The following is a 19,960-nucleotide window of genomic DNA, read 5'->3' as shown; positions in this document are numbered from 1 at the left end:
ACGGCCGCTCGCGGGGCACCATGGGAGAATCCCAATGTTTTCCAACGGATGCGCTCAGCAGCGCGGCGGCTTGAGGCGACTCCGGGAGCAACGCTCGGGGGGGCGTCCCGGGAGGGGGCGTCCCGGGAAGGGGCGACGGGGGGCCGGGCCGGTGGCCCGCATCCCGGCTCTTCCCCACCCCGTCAGGCAGCATGGCCCACCGCCCTGAGGCGCCAGGAGCTGCCCCCTGAGTGCCCGGTGCCGGCGGAGCGCCCCGCCGCAGCCTGCCGACGGCGCCGGGGAAGATGCTGCCGCGGCTGGTCCTGCCCGGCTGACGCCCCGCCGCTGCCGCACCCCCGTCCCCATTGTCCCCCGGCCGCCTCCAGCTTCATGAGCGCCTCCTCCTCCCCCCGCCTCTGAGCTTCCCGCCCTCCACCTCATGGCTGCATCGGAAGAAGGGACCGGCTGCTTTCTCCCGCGAGGCAGGTCGCAGAGTGACCCCAGCATCCTCACCGACCCCGCGGGCCCCGGCGCCGGGGAGCACCCAGGTAACGACCCCGCTCTCCCCGGCAGCGCTCGGCTGGGGATGGAGGGAGGGGAACGAGCAGGGGCGCGCCGGGATCATCCACCAATTTGTAGCATGCTTGTCCGCCGCGGCCGGGCAACGAACTGGGAACATATTTTCTGCAGTAAATGCTGAAATGATGCAGCGGCTTAGCTCCAAATAGGATTACAGCGGAGCTCTGCCCGCGGCTTTGCAACCGCGGCGTTCGTCCGCGAAGCGAGCGGTCGGGGGGCGCGGCTGGCGCTGGGCTGCCGGCAGGGTCCCGGGGGCCGCCCGCGGGCAGGCGATGGGCTCCCCGCCCCTGGCCGCCGCGCTCCGGCGTGGCAGCGGTTAACGCTGCAACGGAGGCTCACGAAGAGCTAATTTATTACTTTCGTGAGGCGGGGTAAATAAGGTCTAATAAAGCAGGCTGTTTGCATGGCATCACCATGGAGACAAGGGGAAGCAGAGTCATAATTAAATGCTTTCTCCCCACAAGAAGGTAATTTTCACTTCATAGGGAGAAGCGTAATCTTCTTATGAAGTGTAGGCACGGAGGGAGGTGCTGGGGGACACAGCTGAATCGCTGGGATATAAATAGAATCTTATGATTGGATTTTTTTTCCCTTTAACAATGGCTAATGGTGTTTTCACCTTAACTTCACTTTGAGGAATAATTCTAAATGTCTGTTGGTGGTGACTCAGTAATTCCAGATTGTCAGAATCGAAGCAATGATGACCTCTTTAGGAAGAAAAAACACGAAATAAGTACATCACTTTGATGTAATGTGATTGCAAGGAAAGCACAACAACAAGCTGGAAGCAAAGGCTAAGAGCCAGTTTACTCTCAGTTTATCTCTGTAAACCGTCATACAAGAACTGGAAGGTTTCTTTATGAGAAAAGGAGTAATCAAAACAGCGTTAGACAATGAATGGGGTGTTGATCAACACTGCCCATTACACTGCATTATAAACTCAGAAACGGGTTTGGGTTTTGGGTTAGGCACCATCAGACTGGAAGAGACAGTCCCTGACCGCAATTTTGGATTGAACTTTTGTTCCGGTCTTTTTCAGATTACTGAGTAAATAAAATATTCCAGGCTTTTTTTCATACACCTGCTATACTGCTTCTGTCTGAGTCAATGAGGACATTAATATCTGTAACTAATTTAAGTTCTTCTATTGATTTGACTTATCAAGCAATTCTGAGCACCTTGCTTCGGAGTGAAATACAAATTAAATTAAGGCAAACAGTAGATGATTTATCTCTGATGCCCAACTGTTCCGATACTGTAAGTGAAGGGAACAAAGGACTCTTCTAACATGAACTGCTCGACTCACTCCCAAAGGGGCAATCATGTCAGAGAGGAATGTATGTTTCTGCCATTTGATTTCTGGAAGCAGCAGTGACTTAATGAAAAGAAAGCACATGCGATCTCAGTTTTAATTCCTCTGTATTATTTTCTGCTTATCAATTCTTTTGACCTTTGTGAAATATACCACAAAGAAAGTACACAACATGTCTGACATGGAGACAAAGATAGAAATGTTATAATGGTTTTTGTAAGGAGAAAGAACTATCAATACTAAGTAGCATTTTTTTCCCCTAATACAGACTTCTTCAGATAAGACAGTGTCCCATTGCATGGCAGAAGCTATACTAATACGCAAGAAAAGATGTCTTTTATGGTATTGTGTTATGCATGCAATATGTGGAGAGAAACAAAAGGTGATAAATACCTATGTTTTTTGTCCAGGTAGGTATAAATAGTTAGTAGTAGTGTTAGCATGTTTGGTAAGCTTTTCACATTTTAAATGTATCAAATAATATTGAACATCTCTATACTTTAAAATGATCATAAAATAAACATAAATTACTTAAATAATTTTTGCCCTACAGTGTTGTGAATAATCACTTACTATGAGCAATTTCAAAAAACTGAAATACAATTTATACTATTGCAGTAATTATGTATGCTAGTTGACATAAATGTAAATGACATTATTATTCTGGAAAATAATTGTGTCTTTATCATTATAATGCCAACATAACCATCAATGGACTCTTAAGTCAAAAGAAAGTCTAAAGTCAAAAGAGTGCTAGATGACAGATACCAAGTGTCTGGTTTTATCCCAGCCCTGCTCGCAGCAAACCGTGTAGAGAAGTAAGTTTAAACATGTAGGATTCTTTGTTAATTTAAAAACAAATTAAATTTTCATTAACATTTAAGAAATGAGTTTAAATTATACATATAAATGAGTAAGAAAATATTGATATAACTGAAGGATCCCTACAAAAACATTCCTATCTTTATATGGCACTTGAATGATACTATTCCTACAGGAGATGCCCTCCTGTTTTGCAACATTTTTCTTGAATGCATGATTTGGCCAAGGATTATTCTGCACCAATTCATTTAGCTGTGACTACTGTAGGAAGGTATATTGAGGTAGAAAATGTGGTAACACATGGAGCCTAAATTCTAAAGATGTTTCATGTTGGTTTGTTTGAAGACACAATTTGTAATCCTTTTCTTGCCCTATACAATTACAACATGGGTTTTTTTAGCCCAGCCTTATACAGGAGATTCCAGTGACATAGCTGAGAATGTAGAGGTGGCAGCGTGCTGCTTTTCATGAATTCACCTAAGAAAATTCTCTGATGCAACATTTCCTTTTCCTTCCATGAAATGCCTACTTAACAGTAGTACTGACTGTACACAGCATGTTTACATGACTTGCTGGCTGTCTTACACAAGTTCCAAATCTTTTATCGCTGGACCATATCATCTCTTTTTAGCTGGTACTAAGTATTGTAAACATCATATTGAAGGAACTCAGGATGAACAGGCTGCAGATAGCAAGTGTTAGTTCACTTCCTATCGCTTTCATTTGCAATTTTTCTTTATGAACTATTGCTTGAAAACAATGTCAAAGGGAGTTTCCCATGTGAGAACAAAGCTGAACGTTGGTTTTTGGTGTTGTGTGTTTTTTTTAAATTTTGTTTGTTTGTGGTTTTGCTTTGTTTTTCAAGAGGATTTTCTCTTCCATCAAGAGCATGGAATAAGTAAGTAACTGGCTGGTTCAAGTAGCCTTAGATGTTGATTTTTGATAAATTCTGAACGCTTGCAATCCTGACTGATGCCAGCAGAAGCTGCAATTACTCCAAGCCTTGAACAATCAGGGCTTCACAATAAAGCTTCTTATCTAGTGTGCTTTTCTTTACAAAGCATTCACTGTAGAAGTGAAAAGCTATTTTATAACCTTGATTTACTAGAACAGATGTAATCTTTAGACTACAATGAATTTTAACACATGTAAAAAGCTTAAAAAAATAATACATGCCACTCTGATCTTACTGAATGCTCCTGCATTAAATAAGATAAACAAAGTGTCCAGTAAACTTGACTAGAGGCAGTTAATAGCTATTTATTCTAAAACAGAGATACGAATTCACTGATTTAGATGTTTCACTCCCAACTTTAATTAAATGGCAGTTCCTCATAGGGATCAATTAAGACATTACAGTCATGGTCTGAGAGGAAAATATGGATTTTTGTTATCTGTGCAGGCAATAATGACAAATAGATAATTTCATCCAGCATTTAAATGGTGCATATAGCTCCAATTGGTAGTGTGGAGAATATTGGAAAGAGTATAAGAAAGATAAGAAGGAACCAATGTTTCCTTGATTTAATTGAATTAGTTATTTTCTCCTTTAAGACAAAATAATGCATTTCAGCCTGTGATGTAAGTGAACTATTTTAGGGCCACTGGGCAATATTTCACTTAATGTTTATAAATATTTTAAGTATGGGATGCAGGGGGAAATAAATGGCCAGCCCCTTTTCAGTGCTCTGTGGGGACAGGACAAGGGGCAATGGCTATAAGTTGGAGCACAGGAAGTTCCACACCAACATGCAGAAGAACTTTTACACAGTGAGGGTCACAGAGCCCTGGGACAGGCTGCCCAGGGGGTGTGGATTCTCCTTCTCTGGAGATATTCCAGCCCCATCTGGACACCGACCTGTGCAACCTGTCCTAGGGACCATGCTTTGGCAGGGGGATTGGGCCTGATGATCTCTCAAGTTCCCTTCCAAACCCTATGATTCTGTCATTCATGAGAATTATGGAATTGTGAACACTGAACTTCATATTTCAGTCTTTATTTAACCATGTTGTCACAGTGAGTGAGCAAGCCTTGTAAAGGAATATGTCCCTAATTTGAGAAACACACATCAAAATACCTATTCCTTGCTTAACTGTTTCTAGACTATGCAGTTGTTAAGAAAGTTAATTTCATTTTTCTTATTGTACCACAACTTAAAGCCAGATTCACAGGAGAAAAACCACAAATAACACAAGTTTTATTTGGAAATCCTCATAGCAAAGAGTTCTGAACCCTTCCCTGGTGCCATTAAGACAGCTGTTCAAAGTCCCATTGTTCTCACTGAGTTTGGGAGGAGGCCGGAATATCCATTTGTATCAGATTTTGTATATAAGCTCAGTACTGAATTGATTGTATATCTGGGGTTGGCTCTGAGCTGAAAATATCACATCCTGCTGTAACATCAAGGGGAATTTTTAAAGGCAGTTAAAAAAGTTTAAAAATTATAAAATACTATTAAAGTTCTAATTAAAAAATTCAGAGGTGATGAAAGATGATTTAGATGGCAAAAGAGAGCAATCATTTAACAAAAACATATTGCAAACAGGGATTTCATTAGTTCCAGTGATCATCAGTTTTTCCTTTCCCTTTTTCTTTCCCCTCCTCCATCTTTCCAGGTAAAGATCAAGAGAGAAAGGAGAGTCTAAAGAGGACAGGGATATGAAATGCAGAACAGATTTCAATATCGCCATCTATTTGAGAGACAGTTGCAGGAAGTCAAAATATTGCTCTCATTATATCCTTCCAGCAGTCACAGGACATAGAAAAGATTGACAGTCTTATTTGATTTGTAGTCATAAGAGATAGGTCGCCACAAATGGAAGAAGAGCAGATCATGTCAAAACTCTGTGTTACTTGAGGAGATACAGACAACCATGACAATGCGTGAAAATGCCAACCCCCATCTGAATTTTTGGAAAATTCATTTTCATTTGTGTAAGTACATATTGGTGCCATCACTTTTTGCTTTCTATGATGCTACTTTTCCTCCCTGACACCATGCAATAAAGAATAGTTTATCAGGATTGGCACTGCTGAGTTCTTCATTGGACCTTGCCAGTGGTCCACTGTCTTCCCTCTCCTCCTGATGTAGGATTAGCGTAACTTTTTAGCATTCTCACTGGAGAAGACTTTTCTACCTTTTTCCCTCAGTAGAGGATCTCCTCCTACCCTAGCAGCCCTCCTTGATCTACAGCTCCCAGCGTTTCACATTACTTGCTGAAACTGTTTTCTCCATTATTATACATCTTGGAAATTTAGTGAATTAAGGGGGGAGGGGGGGGTGGAACAGATTGAAACTCTGCACTTTGCATAATGTTACGCTGGGACAGTTTATTTAAAATCACAGGCAAGTCTGTTCTCCCACTTGGAGATCAAGGAAAAGAATTTTGTTTGTTAAAAGTCTTCAGAGATTCAGTCTTTGTACTGAATATTGTTTCACCTAATAGGAAAACCATGGACTTTGATGAAAGTTGGACAAGGATTTTTAGTACTTCTCCTTCCTCTTTGCAATTAATTTACCTTCTAGTGACCTGTTTTGATATGAAATATAGGTAGTTGGGAACTTGAAAAAAAAATCAGAAAATAAGTATTTGTCTACACTTTCCCATCCAGCTTCATCGAAACACCAGTTTCAGTAGGGACAGAATTTAAATGGGCACTTGAAAAGAACAGTAGTAGTTGGGTCCATCAGATAGTCTATGGAGTACAGAAACCCTGTCTTGTCTTTGTCTCTTTAATGTTACAGGCTTTATTTTAAAACAAAAGTTAACTCCAAATTCAATTGCATACATTAAGTACAAGTACTCAGACTTAATTTGTTGACACATTTGTGCACACAATTAGTTGCTTCTCTGTGTAAATAAGATAAACTCCTATGTCTGTCTAATCATAAAACAAAAAACCTCACACTTATGCTGTGAATGAAGATGGTTTAAGATTATTCAGTCAATTAATGTTTGCACTGCACTTTGAAAATACATACATAATGCTTGGAGTCATGTTTATCTGGAAACGTAACTGTTTATTTTAGTGAATAGTCAAGTAACTATTAATCTTTCACAATCTTTAGTTTTGGAACCTGTTTCAAGAGTAACCAATTAGTGTGGTAATGAAAGGGCTACACCGTTTATTTATTTATAACATTGTGGCATTTTAAAACCAAATTTGTGGCTTTGTATTTTTAAAATTTAATATGTAGGATTAATTATCCTGGCTTCTCGAAGCAAGTCAGATCTATAAATACCATAGATTAAGTAAAACTAAATACGATACCTTCACTTTGCTTCTCAATGTAGCTAGAGTTTGTATGCTAATACAGTGGATTCTTTGTGCCCATTAAATCCCATGCTTTTGTTTGAAATTCAAGTTGACTTATGGTCTAATGTATACCCAATTTATAAATGCCCTAGAGAGCACATCGCATAACTACTTGATGCAGGTCAATAGCTTTATGCTTGAGTCTGCATAAATATTTCAGTAAGAGGATCTTAATCAAAGAGTATCTTATTTTGCTCTCTATGGTACAGTAATATCCTGTAATCACATGTGGTTCGTGCATGCAGACCTGTGATTAGAATGAAAGACATAACCTTGTGCATAAAGCCCTTCATGACTGGTACACATAATGAAGAGAGGGCTCGTGTTATCTTTCTTATTCTGTTTTATTACTATTTTAACATCCTCAAATTGTTCTGTTGCTGGATAACCAGCAACTGGACATAGGTCACTGTATTACATCAAACCAGTGGAGTCTTCAACCTTTTCTGCGGGCTGCAACATCCCTCGGGCCATGCAGTCTTCCCTACGCCCTGTCCATATTGATCTATTGTGAATGTCTGTCACATCTCATTCATTTGCTAACAGAAGTCTCTATCTGACCTCTGAGCAGCCTGCACCAAGACTTGGTTGGTTTATCCTTACAGGAACATAAGAAATGCTCTACTAGGTCAGCGCTGTGGTCAGTCCAGTCTAGGACAGCGTTCTTGACATGGGCAGTAGAAGATGCTATCTGGGGAGAGTATACTAGCCTAGCCTTGAAGCTTGAGACAGACTGGAAGCCAAGAAAAGGGTGGCTGAATGAACACGAAATTCAGTGTTCAGGGTCAATCTTCTGTGTCTGACTTCAAATAACATGCACAAGTGTTAATGCTTTGGGCAAGTTTGCTCAGCTTCTAGAACCAGCCCTTCCTGCTTGGGGGAACTCAGACAAAACATTAGTAGAAATCAGTCTCCAATAGAGTTTCTTGGCTCCTGCAAGTACTTTTTAATTCTTTCAATACAAATTATGTGAATCTGTGTGGGATATTGAGACAGAGCAAACATTCTCAATGGAAAGGTTAGCTAGTTATTCTACTGAAGAATTACACAACAGAATGATACTTCTTTGCAGGAAGTCCCTGTCTAAGCCAGAACACCTTAGCCTCCAGAGTTAAAATGCTTTCAGTTGTCTATGATAGAGTTGGGGAAGATAATAGCATGTTTAGGACTGAAGCCTGGAAAGCTTCCCGCAAAATACTCAGTGTCTCAATGCTATTTCAGCCAGACTCCAGAACTGTGGTGAGGGAACAGAGAAAGAGAACAGTTCAAAGAAAGATTTCTTCTCAGCCAGCACACACTATGGTCAGCTATGTAACGGCTGCTGCTGAACATCCACTTGAGGGATCACTGAATTACTGTAAGCATTGTAATGACCTGTTTCCTCATTTTGAGTGAGCGTGGCAGAGCTGGACTGAGAATCTTAAGTCGTGACCATCCCACGTTGTTTAAGCAGCAGAGAAAATGATGGTACAAGTGAAAAACACACTCTGCAGTGTGCCAGTCACCTCTAATGATGGCTCAGAGCAAGGCAGAATTTAATGAACTGCTACAGAAAAGAGGTGAAAAGTTGTAGAGACTTTCCCTGGCAGGCCTTGGAAATCAGAATTTTTGAGCTTGTTTCAGAAATTCATGAATTCAGTTCTGTGTGCTTGCCTTCTCTCCAGCTACCTAAATCCTCAGCCCTTTTTTGGGGGTTGCTTACAATGTATGACTGTGCTGCCCTGTTTCTTTTATTGTTTTGTTGTAGCAGCTATGCAGACTGGGTAGCAGCTTTTAGGGACTGCAGAGTTTTCAAGGAGAGAAGCATTCCATTTTAAGATACAGCAGTTCAGCTTAACTTGAGCTAAAATGTTTACATCCATAACAGTTACTCATTTGACTTTGCTCTATGTTACAATTCCCAAAAGCAGAGAGTAAGTACTCATGTTAGAATACCATGTAGAGAAAGCTCTAGAAAAAAGAATATGGAACCTAGTCTTTCAATCATACAAGTTCTCCACTTGTTCACCATGAGTTTTAGATGCCTTGTTTATTGTTTAACACAACAAAATTAATGGGAAAATCAGAACTGAGATAAACTATGTATATCACTTCAGATTTCAGATATGAGATACTTGATTCTAGAGAACGTAGCCACCTGTAACAATTCTTCCTTGCAATTGAGGAACATAAGTGAACTTAATGTCATCTAAGAATCCTCTACATTTAGGAACATAACAGAGATCTTGAAGAACATACTATTCTACTGTAAACTCCTGATACTAATTCAGAATTGAAAGGCGTCACACAAAAAAATTTCATCTTCTCTAAACCCATGACTCTGCTAGATCTGTTATAGGAGCAAATATCAGCCATTGCCTGAGGCTACCTTACTTGAACCCTTGCAGTAGTGGTCAACTAAACAGATGACATGATCAGATGCGTATTTTCTTAAGGCAAACATAGGGCATGTGAACAACAGCTGTCAAGACAGATAGCAAATAGACTTCTTAAATTTATGGTGTACATTTTCTGCTGTAATTCAACCAAAAGAATAAACTGAAAGGAAACCAGGTAAAAGAGATAATTTTAACAAGTGAAAGGAGAAAGAAGCATCCTTCCAAAATCTGGACTACTGTGCATGAATGAAAATATTTTAAGAAGGGGCCCTAACCTGTAGTCATTTATCTTGTATATCATGTATCCTGCATCTTCTTTAGTCTAAGAAAGCACCTTTGAAGGCATTACAGGCTGATCTGGAAAACTGGCACCCCTATCTCACTGAGCTGGTGCTTTCCTACATTCTCTTATTCTCTTGTGGAAAAGTAGAGCTTGGTGCAATTTTTTATTTAATTTTTTTTTTACTTTTCAATCTCTTTGCTCTACAGTTTTTTCACTTTTCTCCAACTAGTCTGATCTCATTCTGTTAGCTAGCACTTTTATTCTGCCTTAGCAAATGCAAGAGCCCCCTGCTCCAGATGACCACCTTCTGAATTACTATTCTGGAAATAGAATGGGTGTCACTACTGCAACAACAGAGAAGCCAACAAAGCCTTCTTATAGTTTCAGTATTTTTGGTCCTCGATTTGGTCTTAAACTGTTGAAAATCTCATTTATGACTTATGATGTAAGATTCAATCCTCTATTGTCTATTGAATTGTCAGTCTGACTGAAGACTATTCCATTAGGGAACAGACAGTACTTCTCCTGTGTGGATGCTTTGGTGTGCAAGCAAAACTGAGCTTATACTGAGGCTTTTCCTACAGGTAATACTCGGTAAGGTCACTCATGTCTTTTCATGAACTGTATCCTTTGCTGAAAGTTGCCAGTAAGCTCCAAAGTTCTTGTGGGCGACATGAGATGAACAGTGATTAAATAACCCTTGTTTCTGAAAGAAGAGCCTGGGAGTAAAAAATAGAAGAAACTCTGTTCAGTAACTTGCTGTTCCATTTATATTTTTCTCACTCTTGCTCTCAAGACACTACTTCCAGGATGTGTTTAGGCTTTATTCCAACACATCAAAGGTCGCTAGTTCTACCAACCTCTTCAAAAAAACCTGCACTATGACCTGGGGCATTATTCATATATCTTATTTGGGAGATGATGTTTTATATAATGAACTCTCTTGTGTCCTGCACCTACAGAAAATTCTTTCTACTTCTCATCCTGCAATTTAATATTTATCTATTTCTCTATTTCTTTGTCTGTTAAGCATTTTACACTTATTTCACAGTAACCTATTAAAAACAACAACCACCCCCAAACAATACCCCTCTACCTCCCCAACCCAAACAAAAATCACATTGCCAAGATCTGATCCATTTTGAGATCATGAGCTCTAATGAAGTGTGTTTAAAAGATGTAAGTTATTGAATATGCTCTTAGCAGCTTAGACATCACGAAAATAGCAGCAGAGTACATCCTACAGATTGAATACCTATGTATCGCATGATGTTTTCATTCTCTCCAAAAGGACAGACCTCAAAGGCAACTTCTTACGGGTTTAATTAATTAGTTTTTAATTCAGATTCCCCCCCCCCACTCTCCCCCAAGAAACTCCCCAGCAATTTGCCATCACAGCATTGTAGAAATCTTTTTTAGATCTTGATGCCTGATGCAAAGTTTTCTGGGAACAAAAACTCCTCTTGAGCACAATAATCTAAATATATGTATGCAATTTGAAAAAAAAAGTGGAACTGTATACCCTAGGTCTTTAAAACTGACTTTCATTTTAAGTAGCTTCTTGAAAAAAAGAGGAGAACCTCAGGTATTACATGATGTCTTTTCAGAAATACTAATTTTTAAACACCACAAAACTTTTTTTCCACCCTGCTTTATGTTAATAATCTGATTTATAGCCTGATAGTGTCTGTTAAAATGAAATCAGAGAGACTTAGAAATATCTTTTCTGACAGAAAGAGACAAGTCTAAGCATATCAGAGCCAACGGGAATGCATGCACTTTAAGGATTTTGTTGTTGTTATAGATCATAATATTCTCATAATACAAAAGAGATTACAGAAATATGGCATAGTCTTATTTTGTCTGACGTTGTAAAGAAAGAAAGACTTAAAGGATTAGTCTTGGTAACTTAGCTGTTCCTTTGCAACGTATTGTGATATAATAGAAAATAATGCAGTGCATATCCTGAACATGAAAGAGTGCCTCTGGTCAGAATCTCGTTAATGCCAGAAATGATTTAAAGCTAGCTAACAGTCCCAGTTTTCCACCCCAGAAATGACAACACAAGATGTGCCACCTCTTATTCTAATGCTACAGAAGAGCATATCATGCGTATGATTAAGATATCATTCAACACGACTAATTCCTCTAGATTCACTTCTCTTCATTGTTGGAAACCCGAGGACAGCACAAGAAAGCAGGATTAGTTTTTAGATAGATGCTGCTACTTTGCCAGGCAATGGAACTATCTAACTACTTTCTTTTCCTATGTCAATTTAGAGGGATGGGCTGTGGAGGCAAAGTGAACTGTTTTTCACTCAAGTAAGCTAAGCACCTAATTTACACATTCATTGGACACAAAGCTTCACTCAGTGTGCTAACAAATCACCATAATGAAGCATTTGCACACCCACACACATTTATACACATGCTGTTGCTCAGCTTGCACCTGCAATGATGGTGAATAGATATGTAATTGCAAATATAAGTTGTTGAAAGAACAGCTACTAGGCAAGGTCTATCTAGCTGTACTAAGTGGCTGCTTTTTTTCTTCACATTGCTGTGGTTGGCAACTTTTTGGAAGCTGTTTTACTGTATGAATCCAGCTCTTCCATTATACAACTCTCAAAGACTTTTTCCAAGGAACGTGTTTCAGCTCTACAGGTGTTGGTATTGAGCCACAAAAATGTTGGGTAACTGCTCCATGAGCTTTTCTCTCTATAGAGTCAGAGCTGTGATAAGCTCAGAGCACAGGCAAGTGCTAGAGGGCCATAGTTCAAGCATGCTCAGATCTTACAGCTAAAGATGGTGTCAAAACCTGGTACTAGAAGATTCCCCTGTGAACAACAAATACTCTGTGCTGAAATCTGCAAAATTTGTCACGTACGTGTTGCTAATGGTAGTACTGTGTTTCCTGGTTTACAGCTTCCAACTCGGATCATATTGTCACTTGATCCCACAAATCAGTAATCCCATCTTCCAAGGGGCCACTAAAATGCTGGAGTCATATCACTTCATTAAATATCTAAGTCATGCTCCAAACTTTAAAATCGTGACTGTTACTGTGAATTTTTTTATTATACCTTCTCAGAATAATTTTTTTGTTCCCTCATTTCCCATCTGTGCACAAAACAAAATCACTGATAACTTGGATATTTTGTATTCTTCAGAAACAGCACTGAGATTCCTTTGTAGGCATTTTTCCATTGTAACAAGCCTGACTGACCCAGTGCTCCTGCTCTCATCTTGTCATCTGGATAGCTTTCAGAACATATGACTTCAAAGCAACTGTTCCAAAATAGTATGTCTGGAGTGGTTTTAAGTAGCTGCTTTATTTCATTGTTGTTCTGCCCGTAACACACTCTGCCTTCTGAGATGTGAAGAAGGCTTCATCTATTCCACTGCCATCTAAGTCTACTTGAGGTGACAACCTTGTTATTTAGGATTATTTCTCATGACAGATGGTTATTTACAGCAATTTTTCCCAAAGATCTACATAGTACCGTTTTCATAAACTGTCAGCAACTTTGGGATTACAAGTATTTGTGTATTTATTTACTTACCCGTTTATCTGAAAATTGGCAAATTCGAAGTGGCTCCAATATCAGATTCCAGTAACAATGATATTTGAGGAGTAATTTTATTATTTTTAGAGTTTTGTCCGAAATGTAACGGTTCTGACTATATGATTTTAATGGGCATTTCATGCCTGTGTTTGATACCACTGTCCATCCATTTGTTCGGGCATAACGAAGGTTCACTGTTGCCCATCTAAACCAGTGAGTCACTGCAAAACTATGTGCACAATTTAAATGCCTGGACACTAAACTATGATTCTCTCTCAGGTCTTGTGCTATCATGCAAACCACATCCATTGAAAATTGGTTTGATATGCATAATCACTGTTTAATCGTAGTATCTCTAAAGAAGGCTAGTTTATATAAGTGAAAATACCGGCATAGGACAAGTATATGGTTTTCTCTAATAAGCAAGCTATTCTGATTACTCTGTCCTAATAGCATAATCACATTCTGTATGGTCTCTCCTCAGCAACAATTCTGGTAATTACAGTCTACTTGTGGCCCATGTCCTGATGGGAGAGGAAGGGGTTTAGTTTTGGGGTTTTTTTGTTGTTGATGTTTTTGCCTGAATATGAATTTTCTAAGTATGTAGCTAGATTTTTCTGCACTGCAGCTATGGTCAAGCTCCAGGATAAGGGAGAGTAGCCATCAGGTTTAATTAATTTTTCAGATTTTACCATTGTTGAAAAAATAATAATTGCAGCTTTTATTTGTGGGGTTGGGGGGGAGATGGGAAAAGGAGAGGTAAGGAGGGGATGGGAGCTGTCACCTGTTTATATTCTGGTGTGTTTTCCTCTCAATATGTTAGGTGAAAACACAACCCAAAGGGTAGTCTGGATTTCCCACATTTCCTTTCTTCATGGCTCATGTCACTATAAATCCATCAAGCCCGCAGTCACATCCTCCAGCTAGCTCTGAGTGAGCTTAGGAGAGGCCAACTTAGAGCACCAGCTTTGCCTCTAATATCCACATATAAGAGGCTGCTCAAGCTTCAGCTAAATTTAGGACTGAATTTCAGCCGATGAAGTACTACTGCAAGAGCTGTTTCTCTAAAATAATTTAGAATGCAGAACCAAAGATGAAGCCATGTGGCCATCATAAGAGAGAACAAAACTTAGATTCTAAAGGATTTAGCAGTGGAACAGTCTTGTAGAAGTACTTTGGCAAATCTAGTCTGATGGTCCTTAAGAAATATTATACAACCATCCTCTTTTTCTATTTTTTTCCACCAAAAATTACATTTAGAGTTGTAACAATCATTCTATTTCCAGAATATCCTTATTCTCCTCTCCTTGGACAGAGAAGAGTCACAGAATCAAGCGACAGGCAATTATGTCTGAAGCAACTCTGTTACTGCTAATGGTTTTGTGCAGAAAGTGCTCAAATACTCAGATTACAGACAGCATTAAAAAAAAAGGCATGTAACAGCTATAACAGAGCACCCAAGGTTTGAAGGTACCTGAATAACCCATCCCAATGATGTGACTAAGCCCTGATGGGAGGGACTAGAAGGACAATTTCTCTGCTATTGCATGTGGAATTCTTGTTCAGTAAACAACAGAACCTCTGTTCTCCTGGGAATGCTACAGACACTTCAAGAGAAAATCCAGTTTGCAGTTTGCTAGTTCATGGCACGCACTTTGTTTACTATCTATTAAGAAATTTGATGAAATGGCTTGAGGACTGAAACAGAATTTTTTAGCTATTCATAATTTTGTAGCTGATTTAACCAATCACCTAGAATTGTGATGCAGAGCAAGTAATTGCATATGTTAATGGCAATTACAATAACTAACAGGCGTAATTAAGCATATGCATATGCACTCATGGGAATTTTGTGCATAGAAATGGTTTGTATATTCCAGCATCTGATTTTACTAATTTTTTCATTGTATGTAAAAGACTTCTTTTGTATGTTGCCATGCTTATTTCCTTTTGCACAATGTATACTAAAGTTCAAGGCACTTAAGAACACAATTACCACTGCTATATATTTCAAAGAAATTATTGTAATTGCCTGACTGCTTAAACGAGGTTGGATTAACAACTGGGTTTTTTTTTTTTTAAAAATCAAAGACTGATACTTACGTGTTTATTTAGTTTTTTGGTAAAGGACTGTCTTATTTACCAGAAATACAAAACCATGTTTCTAAAATTAGTGTAAATGAACTTTGAAAAATCCCTTTATGTGGGATTTTTGAGAATCTACCAGTGGACAAATCTACTTCCTAAAGACCTGATAGCACAGACGCCAGAATTTGCCTGACTTCTTTTCTTCCTTTGGCTTTGTTTCATTATGCCAATGTTCCTTTTTAATTTAATTTTTTTAAGACTGAATAAGTAATGCTGCTAAATGATCACCCTATCCCTACTCTTTAAGTTCTGTTTTCAGTTTCTCAACAGTCCCTTTATTTAACCTTGTCACAAAGGTTTTAAATGTGGCAAATGCACTGGTTCTGAATTGGTAAAGATAGGTTATTATGTGTTAGTTAAGACAACAAGTGCTTATTCCGGATCTGTAGGCTGTGATCATCTCCTCAGAAACAAATGAGGATGAAGTATTCTCATTTACAAAGGGCCAAATTTTAGTTTGAGCAGCACCCAGGTTGTCTGAATGAACGAGAAATACAAGTGCTGTTGTTAGGATTATCTGCTTTCACTTTCTCTGGGTTTCTCCACACCTAAGACGCGGCAGTTCCTTTCTAGATTAAGCCAGACAGCATCCTTCAAGAGACCATAGCTGATGAGACTGACTGTTAGGGTAAGGGGATCCAATCCAAAGAGGTTTTTCTCTGTATAACTTCACTTATGGAACATGTTGCTGAGATTAGCCTATTATCTTCATAGCCCATTTCACCATGAAATGGGAAAAAACCTGTGGGAAAGAATCCCCTAAATTCAGAGAAACATCTTACCTAGGAGGACAATCCAGAAAGTTTTGGCCATATCAGCTTTGTGGTTTGGCATTTTTAAAATACAGCTAGACCTTTTTTAGGGAGCAGAATGACTCATTGCAGAAGATGTAGAGCTAAGGATGGTTAAAAAGTTCTAATGATGCCTTTTGTGTACAAACAGAGTAAAAATCCATTATATTTTGCTTTCATTTTGTTAATTAGTCATTACCCAGTGCACTATCAATTAAGCCTCTCTGAAGAAATTCTTAATATCCTCCTGCTCCATTTATTCATACTTTATCAGCCTCTGATGAACTGCCTGAACTATTGGAACAGGTTTAAAGGATACAACACAGTCTGCCTCCCACATGTGCATCCTCGTTGGTCTTGGCCAAACTCACAAAAGTTATAGTTCAAACATCCGTTTCCAGTAGTGTGTCAGTATACACCCTCCAGGAGTATCTCAGTTTGCATATGTCTCAGATCACACTGACTCAGCCTGTGCTAGAATGAAGCATGTAGTAAACCCCAATAACATTCCATGCTTATTAAAATCACAAATTCTTATTTCAGTGTATTTGTAAATAGATAAAATATTTAAGTTCTCGCAAGAAAGGTACCAAACGGTCATGTTAATCTGGGAACACAGTCAAATGGTTCAATCTACTCTAATTTGGCTAATTTATCCTGAAAGTTACAATGGTCTCTCCCATTTAAAAAAATTAGGCAACATCTGTACAAAGCGAGGTTTGAATAGCCAAGCATATGTTTTGCACACATGCAAATAGACTTAATTAGTGGTTGCCTTCAGTCATAGAGTGAACTGACAGGTGTTGGACAAGAACTGAGCAATGCTGCTTGTGAATTCATACAATACATGTTTTGAACGCTGCAGAAATAATCAGGCAACTTTCCTTCCAGGAAAACTATACCATCAAAGGGAATATGCAGATACAAAGTAGGAAGGTGCAAATATATTATTCATCGGGAATTATTTGGTCAGCTATAATGGATATAATAGAATCTACGGCAGTAAGGGCTTTAAAAACAAGTTTGGGTCACTCTACAACTGAATTAGCAACTACTAATCGTCCTAAACTTAATACCTTCTGAGGTAGTCAAGAAACCTTGACTTTTGCCACCCATTCCCTAGATGACCTGTCATAACTTTCAGACTTTATTGAACTGATGCCAACTTGAAACATGAACAAGTTCTATCCTTGTCAAACAAAAAATACAGAAATAGCTAAAAATAAGAATTAGAGAGAAAGCTGTCCTTTTTATAGTCACAGTTTGAATTTCATGCATGGCAGTAGCTCTAAGGCATTGAAGCTATTAGATCATTTTTAGTTCTACCTATTATGTGATCTGTTTTAGAAGGGAGAAAAACCTACTCAAATATATTTAAAGATAAAAGCAAAACATGAAACACAGCATTTTGAATGTATGCCAGCATCTGCATCAATGACATTCATGAGCCAACTGCACTCTAAAACAATCACACAGAGCCTGTATTCACAGCCTGAACCTTCACAGCAAAAGCTGCTGGAGTTAATATATGCAGTTGTTCAATCCCCATTGTGGAACTGGAAGATGACAATCATATATCCCAGCCACAGTGCTTCATTTTGTCATTAATTTACACCAATTTTTACTGGTCACAATAGTAGTGCAAAGGGTGCCTTTCTACTCAAATGGTGGAAAGTTCTTGTAAGGGGAAGCCACTTAGTTACACGTCCTATGACTGGTACCAAACTTACTTGACCACCTTTGATTTCCAGTGGGTTAGATTTTCATCTGGTGGAAAATGCCTGTCTTCAGTGGAATTGGGATAGTTAACTCAAGCTGTGGAACTGGTGTGTTCTCTTATCTTTCACTTTCTCCCACATACACCCCCATTGTCTTTAAAATGTTTTAACTGCTTCTATTGGGCAGAGGAGGAGAAGAGAAGCAAGGTAGTTTCTTGTCAGAGTAATTGCCTTATTCTCTGTTTTAATTGGATGATAGCCCATATACCCTCACTTTTAGGAAAGCAATCTTGAAATGCTGTTGAAGAACCATCCTGGAAAAGTCATCCAGAGAGTTATAATGAAACATAAACTGAATGGGGTGCATAAAACCCTCCAGTCTGTTGCCTTTACAGAGCACCATTGCTTCTTAGAATGCAGTCATGAGTATTGTGTCAACACCTGAGTTTGCAAGCATTGTAATGTCTGCTGCACTTTCTCTGGAGGTTTGGAGTAATAGGATATCGTCCCAGGCTCCTGGGCAGTGGCAAATACCCACATCAAATCACAAAGTTGTTTGGCTGCTTATTTTCTTCCCATATACTGGAGGCAAATGTTTACCTAATGCAGTAAAGACGGAGCCTGTTTTTTTTCTGAAGCCTCTAACAGTGTTTGAACCAGCTGTGCGTCTTTTTCTGTTATATTTGTGTTTCCATTTATTACAAAGGGATTTAGGGGTGCTTAGTGCTTTGTAATGTTTTGAAAACAGTGTATAAAAGGAATGTGGAATTCAGACTTTAGAAACCACTATTGCACAGGGTCCTGTGAAACTCAACTGGAGTTGGTCTTAGAAATAACTGCTGCTGGGATGCAATATGCTATTTAATTTTTTCTTGTGCTTTCATAACCTGTGTGTATATGGTTTGTACATGTTTTATATGCACTGACTACTACTTCTAGCCAAAGTTAATTTTGCTGCAAGAAGGTTGTGTAGTAGTGACTGGCCATCTGTTACAACCTCTGGGTTGACTTAGTGCACTAATCATGTCTTCCTGACATACTTCCTTTAGCCAAATTTGAGAAACAAGAAATTGAAATGTATAGGGACTCTAGTGAATCTCTAAAGAATCTGTACCTGAAATTTCATCTTTTGTTACTGCTATGCAAGTGAGAATAGAAAAATATTTTTCCTGTCCTTTGCATCACGTGATTTTAGACACAAAGACCTTCATTCTGTAGATGTAGTAGAAAGATGCTAAGCTAGATTTCTTGTTAAAAACTACCATTCAGTCTATTTTCCTAATACAAGAACATCTGTGTTTTCATGAACAGAAGTCACATGTTGCTAAAGTAAAAGCTGAAAAGATCTTTTAGTTTTCATTGAAGAAAATAGTTAACTTCCATCTACTTCAAAGAATCTCTATATGTACTCCTGGACATTTTAATGGGTCTCTCTAGTAAATCTGAAGGCTAGAAGATCAGTTGTCATGGGAACTGGCAACAGAAGACTCAAGAAAACAAAATTAAATGTTGGCTTGATGTCAACAGCTAATCTAGTGCCCTGCCAACTGAAATCACAGTTAACACGAACCATGCCTAACAAGCTGTGATTTGAACAGAGATGCAGCCAAAGATAGAGTTTCTCACCCCATGATCAGGAGAATATTTTAAAAATTGAAACTAATGAGGGTACCCAACAAGTTTGGGAACAGTGAAACTTAAAAAAACATTCTTTATAATTGTTGAGTTAGAACCTTAACAGCTATAAAACAGAGTTCCTTCTTTGACTTCTAAATCATGATATCAAATTAATTACCATCTCGAGATCTGTCTTAGCATTTTTCAGAATCCATAAGATTGATTTGTGCTGGGACACAGTCCAAAAATTGTTTCAAATTGCAGTTTAAGCGCATCTGTTATCTAGAAAATCCAATTCTTATGCTATAAGCTGTTTTGCAAAGGAACATCTTTAAGCATATAATTTTTAGACTTTGACTTTAAATAATACCTTTTTTTTCCTTAAGAATCATATCCAGCTTTTGTTCACCATGAGTAGACTTTAAGGCCTAAAGGGCTACATTAAGGAC

At 38.8% G+C, this 19,960-nt stretch overlaps 1 protein-coding gene across 1 annotated transcript in view; it reads left to right on the top strand.

Annotated features, from left to right (window-relative positions):
• Window positions 1-418: 418 nt before the first annotated feature.
• The window catches only part of PHACTR3 (phosphatase and actin regulator 3), a gene marked incomplete at both ends in the record, with an annotated part of 102,311 nt that continues 82,769 nt past the window's right edge, over window positions 419-19,960 (top strand). Inside the window, one exon of the mRNA XM_084271499.1 lies at window positions 419-527. Coding sequence (XP_084127625.1) covers window positions 419-527 — 109 coding nt within the window. The remainder of the gene's footprint in view (window positions 528-19,960) is intronic.

This window comes from Gallinula chloropus (genome assembly GCF_964237585.1).
Source record: "Gallinula chloropus genome assembly, chromosome: 16".
NCBI classification, from domain to species: domain Eukaryota; kingdom Metazoa; phylum Chordata; class Aves; order Gruiformes; family Rallidae; genus Gallinula; species Gallinula chloropus.
The sequence above is the reverse complement of the archived record's forward strand: the minus strand, read 5'-3'. Positions and strand labels throughout refer to the sequence as shown.